The sequence below is a fragment of the Delphinapterus leucas genome, chromosome 19 (genome assembly GCF_059928025.1).
Source record: "Delphinapterus leucas isolate spDelLeu-1000000601 "Yukka" chromosome 19, BTC_Dleu_Yukka2, whole genome shotgun sequence".
NCBI classification, from domain to species: domain Eukaryota; kingdom Metazoa; phylum Chordata; class Mammalia; order Artiodactyla; family Monodontidae; genus Delphinapterus; species Delphinapterus leucas.
This window is the reverse complement of record NC_143147.1, coordinates 19,568,203-19,585,732: the sequence shown is the minus strand read 5'-3', so window position 1 is coordinate 19,585,732 and position 17,530 is coordinate 19,568,203. Positions and strand designations below refer to the sequence as shown.

The 17,530-nt window shown below is 39.2% G+C and overlaps 1 protein-coding gene across 3 annotated transcripts in view; it reads right to left on the bottom strand.

Moving 5' to 3' along the window:
* METTL16 (methyltransferase 16, RNA N6-adenosine) overlaps positions 1-17,530 on the bottom strand; it is a 61,901-nt gene that overhangs the window by 20,967 nt on the left and 23,404 nt on the right. For all 3 annotated transcript variants that reach the window (XM_022595476.3, XM_022595478.2, XM_022595477.2), the window contains exons 5-6: positions 16,008-16,123; positions 12,805-12,947 (exon numbers count right to left, since the gene is read on the bottom strand). In XM_022595476.3, coding sequence (XP_022451184.1) covers positions 12,805-12,947; positions 16,008-16,123 — 259 coding nt within the window. The remainder of the gene's footprint in view (positions 1-12,804; positions 12,948-16,007; positions 16,124-17,530) is intronic.

Here is a 17,530-nt window from a genome sequence, read left to right as displayed (position 1 = left end):
ATAGCCCAAAGCAACTTAAACAAAAAGCCACTTAGCCTCTCCAGTGATGTTAGGGCTGTATGTATGTGGAAAGAGAGTAAGAGAGAGAGGTCTCACCTGCAATGCTCAGAATGAAGATCATTTAGCTTTGGGACAGAAATTAGTTAATAAACAACAGAAAAAACATGCATACACACCCCCCCACCATATTAAGAGAACTTGTAAAATCTAGCATGAACCTGTATTTTGAGATGCACTCACTTGCAAATAACTTAAGAATATATATTGCATTAAAGTTTCAACAGAACATGAAATCAATTTCTTCTATAGCAAATACAAATCCAGAAGAGGGAGTATGAAGATGGAGTGAACTGGTTAAAAGGTAAAAGGACAGACTTTATTTCTTCTGATTATTCTAAGAAGTTTGCAAAGTATAAAATTTATACAGGACTTCTGCTTCAGCATATGAAGGATTAACTAGTAAGGAAATTGCCCTTCCACCATAAATTAGGAAACTGGACAAAATATATGAAACAATTTTTCAGACACTGGACAACTGCAGTGAAGACCTATGATCTCAGAGAGCAAAACAAGGTGAGCCCTATAACTGCCAGAACTTACTGCCTAAAGGAAATCCCCAAGCTGCAAAGCAGGGAAAGGAAACTAAAACAGAACCCAATAATCTTGCTGAATTGATGAGACAGAGACTGGAGTTCAGAGAGGCTGAGGCAGTAAGAATTTGAAGAGCAAAATATAAGAGGAAGGAGCCACATACGGAGAGAATTCTGGGCATCTGCAGAGGAGGTCACTGGAATATTCTGCAGAATGATCTACATGTGTGGGGTGGAGGCTAGGGAAAGAACTCTCAGAAAGCAGTAAGGTGAACAATTCCTGGATTTCAGACATCTGGGACTAGTTTGTGGATCTACTAGCCAGAGCAGAAAGACCCTGTTAATAAAAGGGGCATCTAGTAGAGTCCTGGAAAGGATACTGCTTTGTAATGGGGCTACAGCCTATTCTATATCTACCCTAATAAAGCTTAAAAGCAAGATTTGAAAGGATCCAACTGATCACAAGTAACTGAAGTAAGCATCAAAACAAAGTTTAACACCCTTTAAAAGAACAGAATGAAACGCAGCACCCCCAAACATAAGATATGCAATGTCCAGCATCCAGTCAAAAACTACCAGACATTGAAAGAAGAGGAGGGCTTCCCTGGTGGCACAGTGGTGAGGAATCCACCTGCCAATGCAGGGGACACGGATTCGAGCCCTGGTCTGGGAAGATCCCATGTGCCGCAGAGCAACTAAGCCCGTGTGCCACAACTACTGAAGCCCGTGAGCCTAGAGCCCATGGTCTGCAACAAGAGAAGCCACCACGATGAGAAGCCCACGCACCGCAATGAGAAGCCTATGCACCGCAATGAAGAGAAGCTCCTGCTCGCCGCAACTAGAGAAAGCCCACGCATAGCAACAAGGACCCAATGCAGCCAAAAATAATAAATAAATAAAATAAAAAATAAAAAAAGCAGGAAAAAGACTCACAACCAGGATTTAAAAATCAATCATTAGAAACAGACCAAGAAATAAGAGAGATGATGGAATTAGGAGATGAGGACATCAAAACAGCTATTAGAAATATGCTCCATAACAAAACATGGACATGATGAAGAGCAAGAGGGAAGATATAAAAACTAGCCAAATGTAACTTCTAGACATGAAAATTATAATATCTAAAATAAAAAATTCACAGATGGGATTAACAGCATATTAGACTCTGCAAAAGAAAAGATGTGTGAACTTGAAGACACAGCAAAACAACTACCTGAAATAAAGCACACAGGGGGAAAAAAAAAAAAGAAAAAGACCAAAAAAATAAAACGCAGCACCAGTGACCAATGGGACAATATCAAGCAGTACACACAACTGGGGTTTCAGAAAAGGGGCAAAAGGAGGACAAAAATATTTGAAGAAAAAAAAGGTCAAAAATTTTCCAAAACTGATAAAAACTATAAACACATATACAAGAAGTTCAATGAACTCCACACAGAAGAAACATAAAGAAAACCATACTATATATTTAAAACAGATAGCCAACAAGGACCTACTGTATAGCACAAGGGAACTCTGCTCAATACTCTGCAATAACCTAAATGGGAAAAGAGTTTGAAAAAGAATAGATATATCTATATGTATAACTGAATCACGTTGCTGTACACCTGAAACTAACAAAACATTGTTAATCAACTCTACTCCAATATAAAATAAAAATTAAAACAAAAAACATACTAAGGCACCTTATAATCAAATTACAGAAAATTAGAGATAAAAAGAAAATCTTAAAAGCAGGGAGAGGGTAGAGACACTTTTTGTTCAAAAGAGTAAAGATAAATAGTTAATATCAGACTTCTCATCAGAAATAATGCAAGCCAGCGCTACGCTGGTGGCACAGTGGTTAAGAGTCCGCCTGCCAATGCAGGGGGCCCGGATTCAATCCCTGTTCAGGGAACTAGATCCCACACGCATGCTGCAACTAAGGAGCCCAAGTGCCGCAACTAAAGAGCCGGTGAGCCGCAACTAAGGAGCCCGCCTGCCTCAACTAAGACCCAGCTCAACCAACTAAATAAATATATTTTTTTTAAATGTTGATTTAAAAAAAAAGGAAAACAACCAGAATACAATACCCAGGAACTGTGGGACAACTACAAAAGGTATAAAATATGTGTAATGGAAATCTAGAAGGAAAAGAAAGAGAAAAGAACAGAAGAATCTGAAACAATGACTGAGAATTTCCCCCAAATTAATGTCAGACACAAACCACAGATCCAGGAAGCTAAGAGAACACTGAGCAGAAAAAATGCCCAGAAAACTACACCTAGGCGTGTGATTTTTAAAACACAGAAAATCAAAAAGATAAAGAAAAAATCCTCAAAGAAGCTAGAAAAAGATACACCTTACCTATTGATAAGAATTACATCCAACTTGTCTTAAGAAACCAAGCAAGCAAGAAGAGAGTGGAGTGAAATACTTATCTCAGACAGGGCTGACTTCAAACCAAGGCAAGTTATCAGGAATAATTACACAATGCTAAAGATGACGATCTTTCAAGAAGACTTAACAATCCTTAATGTGTTTGTACCTAACAACAGAGCATCAAACTACATGAGGCAAAAACTGATAGAGCTGCAAGGAGAAATGGATGAATCCTCTACTAGAGATGGAAACTTCAACAACCCTCTATCAGAATGGACAGATCCAGCTGGCAGAAAATCAGTAAAGACATAGTTGAACTCACAGCACCATCAATCAACTGGCTCTAATTGACATCTATTAACTATTCATCCAACAACAGCAGAATACATATTCTTCTCAAGCTCACATGGAATATTCACCAAGACAGACCGTGTTCTGGGCCGTAAAATACATCTTAACAAATTTTAAAGAATAAAACTCATACAACATCTGCTCTTACACCATAGGGAATTAAATTTGAAATCAGTAACAGAAAGAGAGCTGGAAAATCCCCAAATACTTGGATATTAAACAATACATTTCTAAATAACACATGGGTCAAAGAAGAAATCTCAAGAGAAATTAAGCAATATTTTTTAAAAAATATTTATTTTTGGCTGCATTGGGTCTTCGTTGCTGCGTGCGGGCTTTTCGCTAGTTGGGGCGAGTGGGGGCTACTCTTTGTTGACGTGTGCGGGCTTCTCATTGCGGTGGCTTCTCTTGCTGCAGAGCACGGGCTCTAGGCGTGCGGGCTTCAGTAGCTGTGGCACACAAGCTCAGTAGTTGTGGCTCGTGGGCTCTAGAGCACAGGCTCAGTAGTTGTGGCACGTGGGTTTAGTTGCTCCACGGCATGTGGGATCTTCCCAGGCCAGGGCTTGAACCCGTGTCCCCTGCATTGGCAGGCGGATTTTTTTTTTTTAACATCTTTATTGGAGTATAATTGCTTTACAATGGTGTGTTAGTTTCTGCTTTATAACAAAGTGAATCAGTTATACATATACATATGTTCCCATATCTCTTCCCTCTTGCGTCTCCCTCCCTCCCACCCTCCCTATCCCACCCCTCTAGGTGGTCACAAAGCACCGAGTTGATCTCCCTGTGCTATGTGGCTGCTTCCCACTAGCTATCTATTTTACGTTTGGTAGTGTATGTATGTCCATGCCACTCTCTCACTTTGTCACAGCTTACCCTTCCCCCTCCCCATATCCTCAAGTCCATTCTCTAGTAGGTCTGTGTCTTTATTCCCATCTTGCCCCTAGGTTCTTCATGACCTTTTTTTTTTTTTCTTAGATTCCATATATATGTGTTAGCATACGGTATTTCTTTTTCTCTTTCTGACTTACTTCACTCTGTATGACAGATTCTAGGTCCATCCACCTCACTACAAACAACTCATTTCGTTTCTTTTTATGGCTGAGTAACATTCCATTGTATATATGTGCCACATCTTCTTTACCCATTCACCTGTTGATGGACACTTAGGTTGCTTCCATGTCCTGGATACTGTAAATAGAGCTGCAATGAACACTGGGGTACATGACTCTTTTTTTTTTTTTTTTTTTTTTTGCGGTACGCGGGCCTCTCACTGCTGTGGCCTCTCCCGTTGCAGAGCACAGGCTCCGGACGCGCAGGCTCAGTGGCCATGGCTCACGGGCCCAGCCGCTCCGCGGCATGTGGGATCCTCCCGGACCAGGGCACGAACCCGCGTCCCCTGCATCGGCAGGCAGACTCTCAACCACTGCGCCACCAGGGAAGCCCAAGGGAACTTTCTTTTTTGCGGTACACGAGCCTCCCACCGTCGCGGCCTCTCCCGTTGTGGGGCACAGGCTCCGGATGCGCAGGCCCAGCAGCCATGGCCCACGGGCCCAGCCGCTCCGCGGCATGCGGGATCCCCCCAGACCGGGGCACGAACCCGCGTCCGCTAGCATTGGCAGGCGGACCCTCAACCACTGCGCCACCAAGGGAACTTTTTTACAGTGATGGAAATGTTCTGTATCTTGATTGTGGTGGTGGTATGTACACATTTGTCAAAATGCATCAAACCATACACTTAAATTGGAGAATGTAACTGTATGCAAGTTATATACCTCAATAGAACTGATTTAAATATATAAATTTCTAAATAATGATGTACCTTATATCTTCAAATATACATAAAGAATAGTTAACAATACAGTAATGTTTTGCATATTTCTTGCTTTATAACATAGCTTAGTTATACTAGCAATACATAATCTGTATCCTGCTTTTTTCACCAAGCATCATAATTACTCCTGTCATTTGAAATTCATCTAATTGCATATTAGTTTTAAAGAGAAATTTCAGATTAAGGGGCTATACATCCAATATGTATTTGTCTGTATGCAAAACAGCTACTATGAAGGTGAATTTTTTTTTTTTTTTTTTTGCAGTACGCGGGCCCCTCACTGCCACGGCCCCTCCCTTTGCGGAGCACAGGCTCCGGACATGCAGGCTCAGCGGCCATGGCTCACAGGCCCAGCCGCTCCGCGGCATGTGGGATCCTCCTAGACCGGGGCACGAACCCATGTCCCCTGCATCGGCAGGTGGACTCTCAACCACTGTGCCACCAGGGAAGCCCCTGAAGGTGAATTTAAAGTGACAAAAACTGTAAGTGAATTTAAGAGCCTCTAAAATCACATGCTAAGTTAAAACTACAAAAATTTTCCATTTTTATAAGTTGGACTGGCAATTTTATATGGTTCAACCTAATACATTAAATAATACAGATGAAAATCTTATTAATTATAAAAGTATGACAAATACTATTATACTGCTTTAGAAGTAGTGTGCATTAACCAATATTTTATTTGTTTTTATTGTTTGTGGGTTCAACAACGGATGACAATCCTTATTTTTGTTTAATCAATCCTTTTTCTGATTTGAAATAAATAATTGTCCTACCTAAATTACTTTAAACAAACCTGGGTAAATTTACTCAGAGCATAATCTATTTCATTTGGCGGCTTTACAAGGTTTGGAAGAAAAAGAATATGCTCCCTTTAAGAAGGCAGTGGAGAAATCATTAACCGGGAATTAAAAGCCTTTGGTATGTTAGGAACAAGATGAAGGATGAGAAATTAAGAGCAATTAGTGCTCACAAAGTAACAGTATAAAATAGGTTAATTAACACCTTTCTTTTAAAATTAGCATTCCTGAACAGATTTTTTTTTAATTTTTCTCATTGAAATATAGTTGATTTACAATGTGTTAATTTCTGCTGTACAGCAAAGTGACTCAGTTATACACATACAGACATTCTTTTTCATATTCTTTTCCATTATGGTTTATCCCAGGATACTGAATATAGTTCCCTGTGCTATACAGTAGGACCTTGTTGTTTATCCATTCTATATGTAATAGTTTTCACCTACTAACTTCAAACTCCCACTTCATCCCTCCATCATCCCCTCTCCCCCTTGGCAACCAAAAGTCTGTTCTCTATGTCAGTGAGTCTGTTTCTGTTTCGTAGATAGGTTCATTTGTGCCATATTTTAGATTCCACATATAAGTGATATCATATGGTATTTGTCTCTCTCTCTGACTTCTTCACTTAGTATGATAATCTGCAGTTGCATCCATGTCCTGAACAGATTAGATCAGAGTCACCAGAAGCCAAGAAAAGGCCCAGAACAGAGACAAAAGAAAGATGCTACAAATTTCCTCAGGAAATGAAGGGAAGCAAATATTTAAATAACTCAGGCTTGTAATATGTCATTGGTACTTAACATGGGCTTGGCAGAGTTCATTTCTTTTAACTCTTACTGTAAGCTAAATAGTATATCGTGAATCTTTTCTGTTTTTTTTTCTTTTTTTTTTTTTGGCCACACGGCTTGCAGGATCGTAGTTGCCCAACTAGGGATTGAACCCACGCCCTTGATGGTGAAAGCGCAGAGTCCTAACCACTGGACCACCAGGGAATTCCCTATCTTTTAAGATTGAATCTCATCAATATATCAACTGTTTTCTGCAAGTTATATTTCTTATAGAAAAAGCAGAAGTAATTGCGTGTATTAAAAATTGTTTTAGCTTCACTTTAAAAAAAAAATGCCTACTGAGGGACTTCCCTTGTGGTCCAGTGGTAAAGAATTCGCCTTCCAATGCAGGGGACACAGGTTCAATCCCTGGTCAGGGAACTAAGATCCCACATGCCACGGGGCAACTAAGCCCATGTGCCACAACTACTGAGCTCGCACGCCTCAACTAGAGCCCACGTGCCGCAAACTACAGAGCCCACTCGCCCTGGAGCCCGCGCGCCACAACTAGATAAAAGCCCACGCACCACAACGAAAGATCCCGCAGGCCTCAACGAAGATCCTGTGTGCCGCAGGCAACTAAGACCTGACGCAGCCAGAAAAAAAAAAAAAACCTACCCATTAGATCCTAGCTACTCTCAACAGGCATCTTGTGACAACTAATCAAAACGCGTGTAGGAAAAAAAAATGAAAAGGAAGATCAGTTACCCAAGAGATTTTGAACCCATTATACTATTTTAATGATGAAAGTAGCACTCCACTCATTACAGCATTTAGTAATTCCTTAGAGACAGCAGGTTTCAAGAAAAATTATTTTGAAATTATTTCAAACGTATAGAAATTGCAAGGTTAGTACAAATGATTCCAGTACACTCTTCACCCAGATTCCCTGTACTTTGCCCCATTTGCTTGCTCTGTTTTTTTCTAAACCATTTGAGAGTTAGCTACAGACATCATCATGCCCCTAATGTTAAATATTTTGACATGTACATTTTAAAAACAAGGACAAAAAAACAAAAACAAGGACATTCTCTTTTATAACCACAGAACAATGATCAAATTGAGAAAATTGAACACTCATATGATACTATTATCTGGAATACAGTCCATACTCAAATTTCACCAATTATCCCAATAACGTCATTCATGTCAATTTTCTCCCCTGATGCAAGATCCAATCTAGGGTCATGCATTTCATTTACATGTCAAGTCTCTTTAGTCTCTTTCAATCTGGAACAGTTCTGTGGTCTTTTTTTACTTTCACGACCTTAATATTTTTGAAAAACTGTCTTACAAAACCCCTCAAGTTGGTTTCTCTGAAATTTCCTCATAGATTTAGGTAAAACATTTTGGGCATGAAGAGCACAGAGGTGCTACGTGTCCTTCTAGGTGACCCCCGACCCCCATCAGGAGGTGATCACCTGGTCAAGGTGGTATCCCTCAGTCTCTCCACTATAAAGTTACCATATATCCCTTTGTAACTGAAATACTTTGTAACTGGGGAAATACTTTGAAACTATGAAAATATCCTGTTCCTCTTCAAACTTTCCATTGTTGATTCCTCCATGAATCAATTATTACTATAATGACTGCAAAATTGTCATTTTTCTAATTTTATTATTCCTTCTACATTTATTAGCTGGCATTCTAGAGGAGCTTTTCCTCTATCCCCTTTGTATTTTATTTGCTTACTTTATTCAGTGGGTTATAACCCATTATTGTCATTATTCATTCTGAGCTTATATTGACCCATATTGTTCTTTTAACAATGTGGGAGCTGGCTCCTATGTTCTTTTAACATTTAATACCATAAAAGGTATTATCCCAACCTTACAGACAAGGAAAATGAAGTGGCTTACCCTTTTATAAAGGTAAGTCAAAGTTTGTTGTAGAACTGGACAGTCTTTCAGCTGGAAAGTTAACTAAACGCTCAGTTATAAAATTTACAATTGTTCCTTTCTGTTTTTTTTAAATTTTATTTTTGGCTATGTTGGGTCTTTGTTGCCGCATGCGGGCTTTCTCTAGTTGCAGTGAGCGGGGGCTACTCTTCATTGCTGTGCCCAGGCTTGCAGAGCACAGGCTCTAGGCATACAGGCTTCAGTATTTGTGGCTCGCAGGCTCTAGAGCGCAGGCTCAGTGGTTGTGGTGCACGGGTTTAGTTACTCCGCGGCATGTGGGATCTTCCTAGACCAGGGCTCGAACCAGTGTCCCCTGCATTGGCAGGCAGATTCTTAACCACTGTGCCACCAGGGAAGCCCTACAATTGTTCCTTGCAACCATCACTTACAGCACCCCATAACTATGCTAGCACCTAGTTTTAAGAAAAAAACAGAAAAGGAGGGGGACTTTGCATTAAAGTAAAATAACAGAGCACTCTTAACATTTCATTTCAACACAGTAGACCATAGCATTTAAATCTACTGGATTCCTAAAATGGTCAAGAGTTTAAAAGATCCTATTTACTATTCATTATTATTTTTAATTACATCAAATACATATTCATTCAATTCTATGACTACCCTATGAGGTATGAGGTAGCTATTATTATCTCACTTTACCAATGAGAAAAAATTTAAAAGATAAGTCAAAGAGGGACTTCCCTGGCAGTCCATTGGTTAAGACTTCACCTTCCAATGCAGCGGGTGTGGGTTCGATCCCCTGGTCGGGGAGCTAAGATCCCACATGCCTCCTGGCCAGAAAACCAAAACATAAAACAGAAGCGATATTGAAATAAATTCAATAAAGACTTTAAAAATGGTCCACATCAAAAAAAAAAAAAAGTCAAAGAATCACATTTCAAAAGGCCTAGATTGTTTAATTTATTATCCATCACCAGATATGTGGATTTTACCCAGAACCAAGAAGTCTCCACCATCTGGCAGGGGGTAAGGAATGGAAAGGAAAAAGCAAAAACAGGGAGTAAAACCAGTATTAAGTTGGAACTTGGTAAATCTGGTTCCTGGAAAAATCACAGAATCACTGCCATAAAGGGCATCAGCTATAGACCTAATAACCAATGACAAGTGTAAAATCCAGGCCATAAGGGGTTTGATAAAGTCTGCTAATGTATTTAGAAGGTTAGGTGAGTCTCTAAAAAAAGAAAATGCTATTAGGACAAGCACTTGTAAATCTTCATCAACAGTAGAAAGGCCATCTAATAATGTCATATGTCAATTATACCTCAACAATAAAGAAAAGAAAAGGAGTAGAAAAGAAAAGGCTGTGTACTTAGAAGTCTAACTGCAGTCTGGGCTACAGAGGCTACACAGAGTGGTGGAAAGAGCACTGGACCAGAATTAGGAGATCTGGGTCCCAAATTGCTAATCTGTACAACTAAGAGGTTGGATAACTTTCTCTCTCAAGGGCCTCCCAGCTGCAAAATTCCCTAAGATACAAAACTGCACTTGCTGCTGAGCGTGACTTAGGCAAGGCATGAATCATAACGGGGAGGTGAGGCATCTGGAGTGCCATCACTAAGATCAGTCCAACAAATTTAACTTATTTCACTCCATAATGTTACAAATTTGGCTTAATTTCTGCATTTCTTCAGGAACAAGAAGGGGGATAAGAAGCAGATGGTGGGGTTTAAATACTTGTTTTCAATCCCTTATTTTTCATAGCTTCAAAATATGCAGTTTCCACAGCATTTTAAAATTTGAGAGTTGCATAGTGGTATAAACATTATGTCAACTACAAAAATATGCAGGACATGAACTGGTAACATATACGAATGAAAGTCACCAAAGTATGACATGAAATTGTAAACAATATTTGCGAGCAAAACTCTTTCAAAAAACATTGCTCTATTTTCTATTTTGGGTAACTTTTCCTATACGTGACACCAACCTTGAAACGGTTGACTCTTCAGAGACATGATGGGCTCTAGCAATTTACCCTTCCCAGCAAACGTTCACCTTTCATTCAATTTGTGGGCTGCCACAGAGCCAGGTACAGGCGTACTTGGAACGTACTGACCAATTTCTTCTCTCTTAGAATGGTGTTCATTTAAAACATATTTTTTGTAGTTCAAATGGAACTTTGGAAATAATAGAAACTTACTGATTAATAGGCTCCTGAAAACAACCTTCCCCATTTTGTTGAATGACTCCAGTTCCCTCAAAAGCTGACAGATACTGAAATGGCCACATGGCCCTGGTTACCTACTGTCATGAGTCTCAGTGCTCTGTTGCTTTAAGTTTACTTTACTTACTCAGACTCTTCTCAATGCTCAGTATAACTTAAGGCTCTTTCTTCCTCACACCCTAATGTGTTTTTTTTTTAAATTGGAGTATAGTTGCTTTACAATGTTGTGTTAGTTTCTGCTGTACAGTGGAGTGAATCAGCTATATGTATACATATGTCCCCTCTTTTTTGGATTTCCTTCCCATTTAGGTCACCTCAGAGCATTAAGTAAAGTTCCCTGTGCTATACAGCAGGTTCTCATTAGTTATCTATTTTATACATATTAGTGTATATGTGTCGATCCTAATCTCCTAATTCACTCCACCCCTCTCTTCCCCCCTTGGTGTCCATACATTTGTTCTCTATGTCTGTGTCTCTATTTCTGCCTTGCAAACAGGTTCATCTGCACCATTTTTCATTGAAGAAATCAATTTAAGGCAAAAATTTATTAACCTTTGGCTTTAATATTGTGTAAATTTTCTGAGGCAGATCATCCAAGAATCCAGTTGCTTTCCATATTTAAATAAACTCACATTTAACAAATCAGGATATTTGCTGATTTTGGAACTGGCCTACTAAAATAAGCGGCCTTAAACACGTATAAATCCAAAAGGGGGGAAAATAAACGGCTTCCCTACTTAGCAATTCCAGTTCTGGGTATTCACCCAGAATAATTCGAAGCAGGGTCTTAAGAAATATTTGTACATCCATGTTCCTAGCCACGTTATCCACAATAGCCAAAACGTGGAAGTAACCCAAGTGTCCACCAACAGATAAACGGATAAACAAAATGTAGTATATACATACAATGTAATATTAATATTATTCAGCCCTAGAAAGGAAGGAAATTCTGAAACATGCTATAACGTGGATGAATACTGAGGACTTGACGCTAAGGGAAAGAAGCCAGTCATAAAGGGACAAATATGATTCCACTTACATAAGGTACCTCAAATAGTCAAATTCACAGAGATGGAAAGAAGAATGGTGGTTGCCAGGGGTTATGGGAAGAGAGGGAATGGGGACTAGTTGTTTAACGGGTACAGAGTTTCAGTTTTACAAGAAGAAAGGGTTCTGGAGGTTAGCTGCACAACAATACGAATGTACTTAATGCTCCTGAACTGCACACTTTAAAAATGGTTAAGATGGGAAATTTTATGTTATGCATATTTTACCACAATTTTTAAAAATTCTTCTCTATATCACAAAGCTAAATCCTAGGGTTGAAAGCCCTTTTAGTCTGAACTACCACATTATCCATCATTTTACCGACACTCGGCAGGGTGAGAAGTCAAGCGAGACAAATAGCTCTTTCTGAGTACCTTATGCTGCTTAATGACAGGTGTGTTGTCCGAAATAATTAGCTTTTAAAAAGGAACAGCCTTAACTCTCCTCTGGAGCTGGTTAGTGACTTCAGTTTCCCTTCATTAAGTTCTTGACGGCTCAATGTCCTCACATCTGTCATCGCTTGAGAGACTGATTCCAAGAACATAAATTGCTTCAAGGACTAGGCAACAAATTTATTCTAGTTCATGGGGCAGATCTGAACCCATCTGTTTTCTAATCAAAAGCCATATTTGAATCAGTTTTGTTCCATCACAGGACCATACTAATGGGAGCAACACAATAATATGGTATTCTCCTCCTTTCTATCCATGCGCTGTAGATGATTACAGGAAACACAAATCAATTAAAGGCATGAGAGCATCCTCAGAAACAAGGTCTTTGCAGACCATAGGACCTTCTACCTTTTCAGGTTTTATCTGTTTATTCTTCAGACCACAGTGATTTTGTTTCCTCTCATTGACATGGTTTCTTCCTGAATTACATAGTCGATAATATTCTTATTACCAACTTACCTTAATCTTTTTTGAAGCTGTAAACTGTCATGGATAATCCTTTTAACAAACTCTAATTCGCCTCCTTCTGCCATGATCTCTGTGATCCCTCCTGTATTTACTGAGCTAGGTGGGGGTCTTCGAGGGTTTCGAGAGTTTACTCCCTGAACAACACAACAACAACAACAAACCCTGGTGAAAAACCTTTACACCTTAAGGCCAGCTCTTTGACTGTAACCTGGTTTTACACAAGAATGCTTAGACATAATTTCCATTTCCAGGTATCATGCTAGATTTGGGATTTAAAAATCGTATAATCTTGGCATTTGAAACAATGGCATTCATGCAAATACTCTCTCCCAGGGTCTTTACCTTCCATCTTTGTGATTAAACATGCTAACATTTTACCTTTTTTTTTTTTTTTTTTTTTTTTGCAGTACACGGGCCTCTCACTGCTGTGGCCTCTCCCGTTGTGGAGCGCAGGCTCAGCGGCCATGGCTCAAGAGACCAGCCGCTCCGCGGCATGTGGGATCTTCCCAGACCAGGGCACGAACCCGTGTCCCCTGCATCGGCAGGCGGACTCTCAACCACTGTGCCACCAGGGAAGCCCTATGGTGCCACTTTTAAAATTTAAATATTTAATCCACTCCTACCTCACACCATATAAAAAAATAACCCAAATAGATCAAAGATTTAAATGTAAAAAGCTAAAACAATAAAACTCTTAGAAGAAAATATAGGAGTAAATCTTCATGACCTTGCATTAGGCAACGGTTTCTTAGATATGACACCAAAAGCATAAGCAACAGAAGAGAAAATAGATAAACTGGGCTTCCTCAAAAGTAAAAACTTCCAGGCTGCAAGGGACACCATCAAGAAAATGAAAAGACAACCCACAGAATGGGAGAAAATATTCGCAAATAATATATCTAGTGAGGGACTTGCATATAGAATACATAAAGAATTCTTACAACAATAATAAAAAGAAAAATAACCCAATTTAAATGGGCAAAGGATCTGAATAGGCATTTCTCCAAAGAAGATACACAAATGGCCAATAAGCACACAAAAAGATATTCCACATCATTAGCCATTAGGGACGTGCACATTAAAACCATGATGAGATGCTACTTCATACTCTCTAGGATGGCTATAATCAAGAAGACAGATAAAAACAAGTGTTGACAAAGATGTGGAGAAATTGGTACTCTCATACACTACTCATAGTGGAATAAAAAATGGTGCAGCCATTTTGGATAACATTCTGGCAGTTCCTCAAACAATTAAACATAGAGTTACCATATGACCCAGTGATTCCACTCCTAGGTATACACCTCAGAGAAATGAAAACATGTTCACACAACACTTGTACATGAATGCTCACAGCAGCATTGTTCAAAATAGCCAAAAAGTGAATAAAACCCAAATGTCATCAACAGATGAATGTATCAGTAAAATGTGATATTTCCATACAATGGAATATTATTCGGCAATAAAAAGAAATGAAGTACTGATACATGCTACAATATGGATGAAGCTTGAAAACATATTATGCTTAGTGAAAGAAGTCAGTCACAAAAGGCCACATATTACATGATTCCATTTTTATGAAATATCTGAAACAGGCAACTCCACAGAAACAGAAAATAGACTGATGGTTGCCTAGGACTAAGGGGGCTGCAAGGAAACCGAGAGTAATTGCTAATGGGTGTGGGTTTTTGTTTTTTTCGCGGGGTGGATGATGAAAATGCTCTAAAATTGATTGTGGTGATGGCTGCACAACTCTGTGGATATATTAAAAATAATTAAATTCTACCCTTTAAGTGGGTGAATTGATGGCACGTAAATTGTATTTCAGTAAAGTTGCTATAAAAAGATATTTATTTCTGGTGCTAGTTATAGTCTATTTCTTCATCTGGATGCTGGTTCTATAAGAATATTCACTCTGGAAAATCCAGTTTACACTCATGGCATGTGTACTTTTATGTATATATGTTGTATCTCAACTTTTTTTTTTTTTTTTGCGGTACGCGGGCCTCTCACTGCTGTGGCCCCTCCCGCTGCGGAGCACAGGATCCGGACGCGCAGGCTCAGCGGCCATGGCTCACGGGCCCAGCCGCTCCGCGGCATGTGGGATCCTCCCGGACCAGGGCATGAACCCGCGTCCCCTGCATCGGCAGGCGGACTTTCAACCACTGTGCCACCAGGGAAGCCCATGTATCTCAACATTTTTTAAAAGAAATGTACAACAGGATGTGGCTATTTTATCAATAGTTCTCAAATTTATCTGCACTGAAGGCTAAAATTTAGATTTCTTAAATCCTGCTTCACTTCATGTTCCAATCTAGAATGTTGGTATTGCTAATAAATTTCTGTCCACTTCCCCTCCCTGCCCGCAACCAAATTTAATCCATCTGGAATTTATTTTGTTATGAGGTATGTAAATGATACTTAAGAGTATCTGAGTGATTCTAAAAACAATTTATTCTCTCAAAGTTTTAAGCATACACACCCCCTCGTTTCCTTCTGATTAATATTACTCACTTTCTATTAATTCTTCTCTAGATGAAGGAAAACTTAGGTTAAATCAATAATATTTTATTGATTTTTAATAGGTTAGTTTTCTTAGCCAATGCATCTCTTTCCATATTCATAAGCAAATATATTTTATTTCATGAAATGAATATATTCATTTCAAGTTGGAAAGACTAAATAAGACATTTGTTTGCTATCAAATGACAGCTGGCAGTAAAAACAGTGACCCTCTCCTTAAGCCAATATGCCCAATGCAGTAGAATAGACTGTAACCTAAGTTGGTCCAATCAGAAGAAATCCAAATGTTAAATGGTTTGGGGAAGAAAAGAGCTCTCTTCTCACCCTCTCCCACTCCCCAAATATTACTCTGCCACAAGTAAACCAGCCTGAGAACAAAAACAACGAAGGGCCCAATAAGAGCCAAGGGGAACCTGAAAAAACAGAGTCTCAGCCTTGATATTATCATGAACTCCTCGATCAAACTGTTCCTGAAGTCCATGCTATTGCTGGATTTCTCAGATATGTAAACCAATAAACTTTCTTGTTAAGTCAATCTGAATTGGGTTTTCAGGTGCTTGATACCAGAAGCATCCTAACTGATACAGCTTCCAAAATAAAAGTTGCTTTTATCTTGCAACAAGGAAAACTTAACTAAATGTTCCACTACTTTAAAGCAGAAGACATCTTACCTTGGCTTCCAACTGATTGGCAAAAAAGGGAGGGTTGCACATGCAAAAGTCATAGATTATCTCAGATTCTTCTTTAAGAGCATCCATCAGGAGTGTCTTCTGTGGTACTTTTACCACTAGGAGAAAAAACAGAGACTGTTAACTACGATTACGACTGTGGTAGTTTTCAAATATGTCCACAAATTCTTTGCTACTAGTCCCTTCAAGAGGTAGAGCTCGCTTTCCCTCTCCTTGAGCGTAGCTTCACTCAATGACTCGCTTTCACTGAAGAGAATGTGATGAGCGTGATAGGGTATCACTTCTGACGCTAGGTCATAAAAAGCAATCTGGCTTCCTCCTTGCCTTATCTCTTAAACTACTTGCTCTAGGAGAGGCCAGCTGACACGCTGTAATGATGCTCAAGTAGCCCTGAGGAGAGATCCACATGGCAATGAACTAAAGCTTCCTGCCAAAAGCAATGTAAGTGAGCCATCTAGAAAGCACATCTCTACCCCCAGGCTTTCAGAGGGCAGCCTCATGAAAGACTCTGAACCAGAACCACCCAGCTAGGCCACACCCAAACTCCTGACCCACAGGAACCACGAGATTATTAATAAATGTTTATTGTTTAATGCCCCCAGATTTTGGAGTAATTTGTAACACAGGAATGGATAACTAAAAAACTCATTAATAATATATTAATATCTCCCCTTGTGATATGTTTAACACTAGTAAGAAAAGCCTATTTCTTCCAAAGAGAGATATAAAGTCTCTTTAATGACAAAAAACTAAAACAAAAACAAAAAACCCAGCCCTTTATATATATACAATAAGCACAGACGTAAAAATTAACTAAGCATTAAGGAGATTTGACTGTTTGTAGCACAGTTCCATGTACTAAAATAAAGACAGCATAGTTTAATCAAAACTAAAAGGATTTTCTTCCTTTTAAAAATCTTGGTGACTAGGTTACTTTATACACAATTGATTCTCATCTTTAGTGGTAGCTGTGTTCTATAGTCACCACGAACACTGAATTAGTGAATACTGAACCACTAGCTCCTAAGAGAAATACATGATTAGGTAAGTTTGAGCCTCTGGTCCCAACATTTTCATCAACCGATCAATACATATCCTTACTGATTCATCAACATTGAACTCATGGCCGACAGTACTATAACATGTCTGAACGAAACTTATCTGGCACATGTATTTTCTCTGTAAGGCACATCATGGCCTTCTTGTACTTAGGAACGCTAGGCAGTACTTAAGCACTGTTTTAGGGGACATTATAAACAGCAACATCACCAATAAAAGCACAAAACTGCAAAAAAAAAAAAAAAAGAAAAAGTGGTACTAAACAGACCATGAAAAGGACACTTGTTTACAGTATGAGAGCTGAAACAAGACAGCAGGGCATTGCCTTGTCCAACTTCAGCTGGGAACACGCATGCTGGGTGACTCAAATTTTTTGCCACTTTGCACGTGTCTGTGAATGATCACAAAAGTTCCATGAGTATTGATGTGGAGGCTAAAAATAGCCC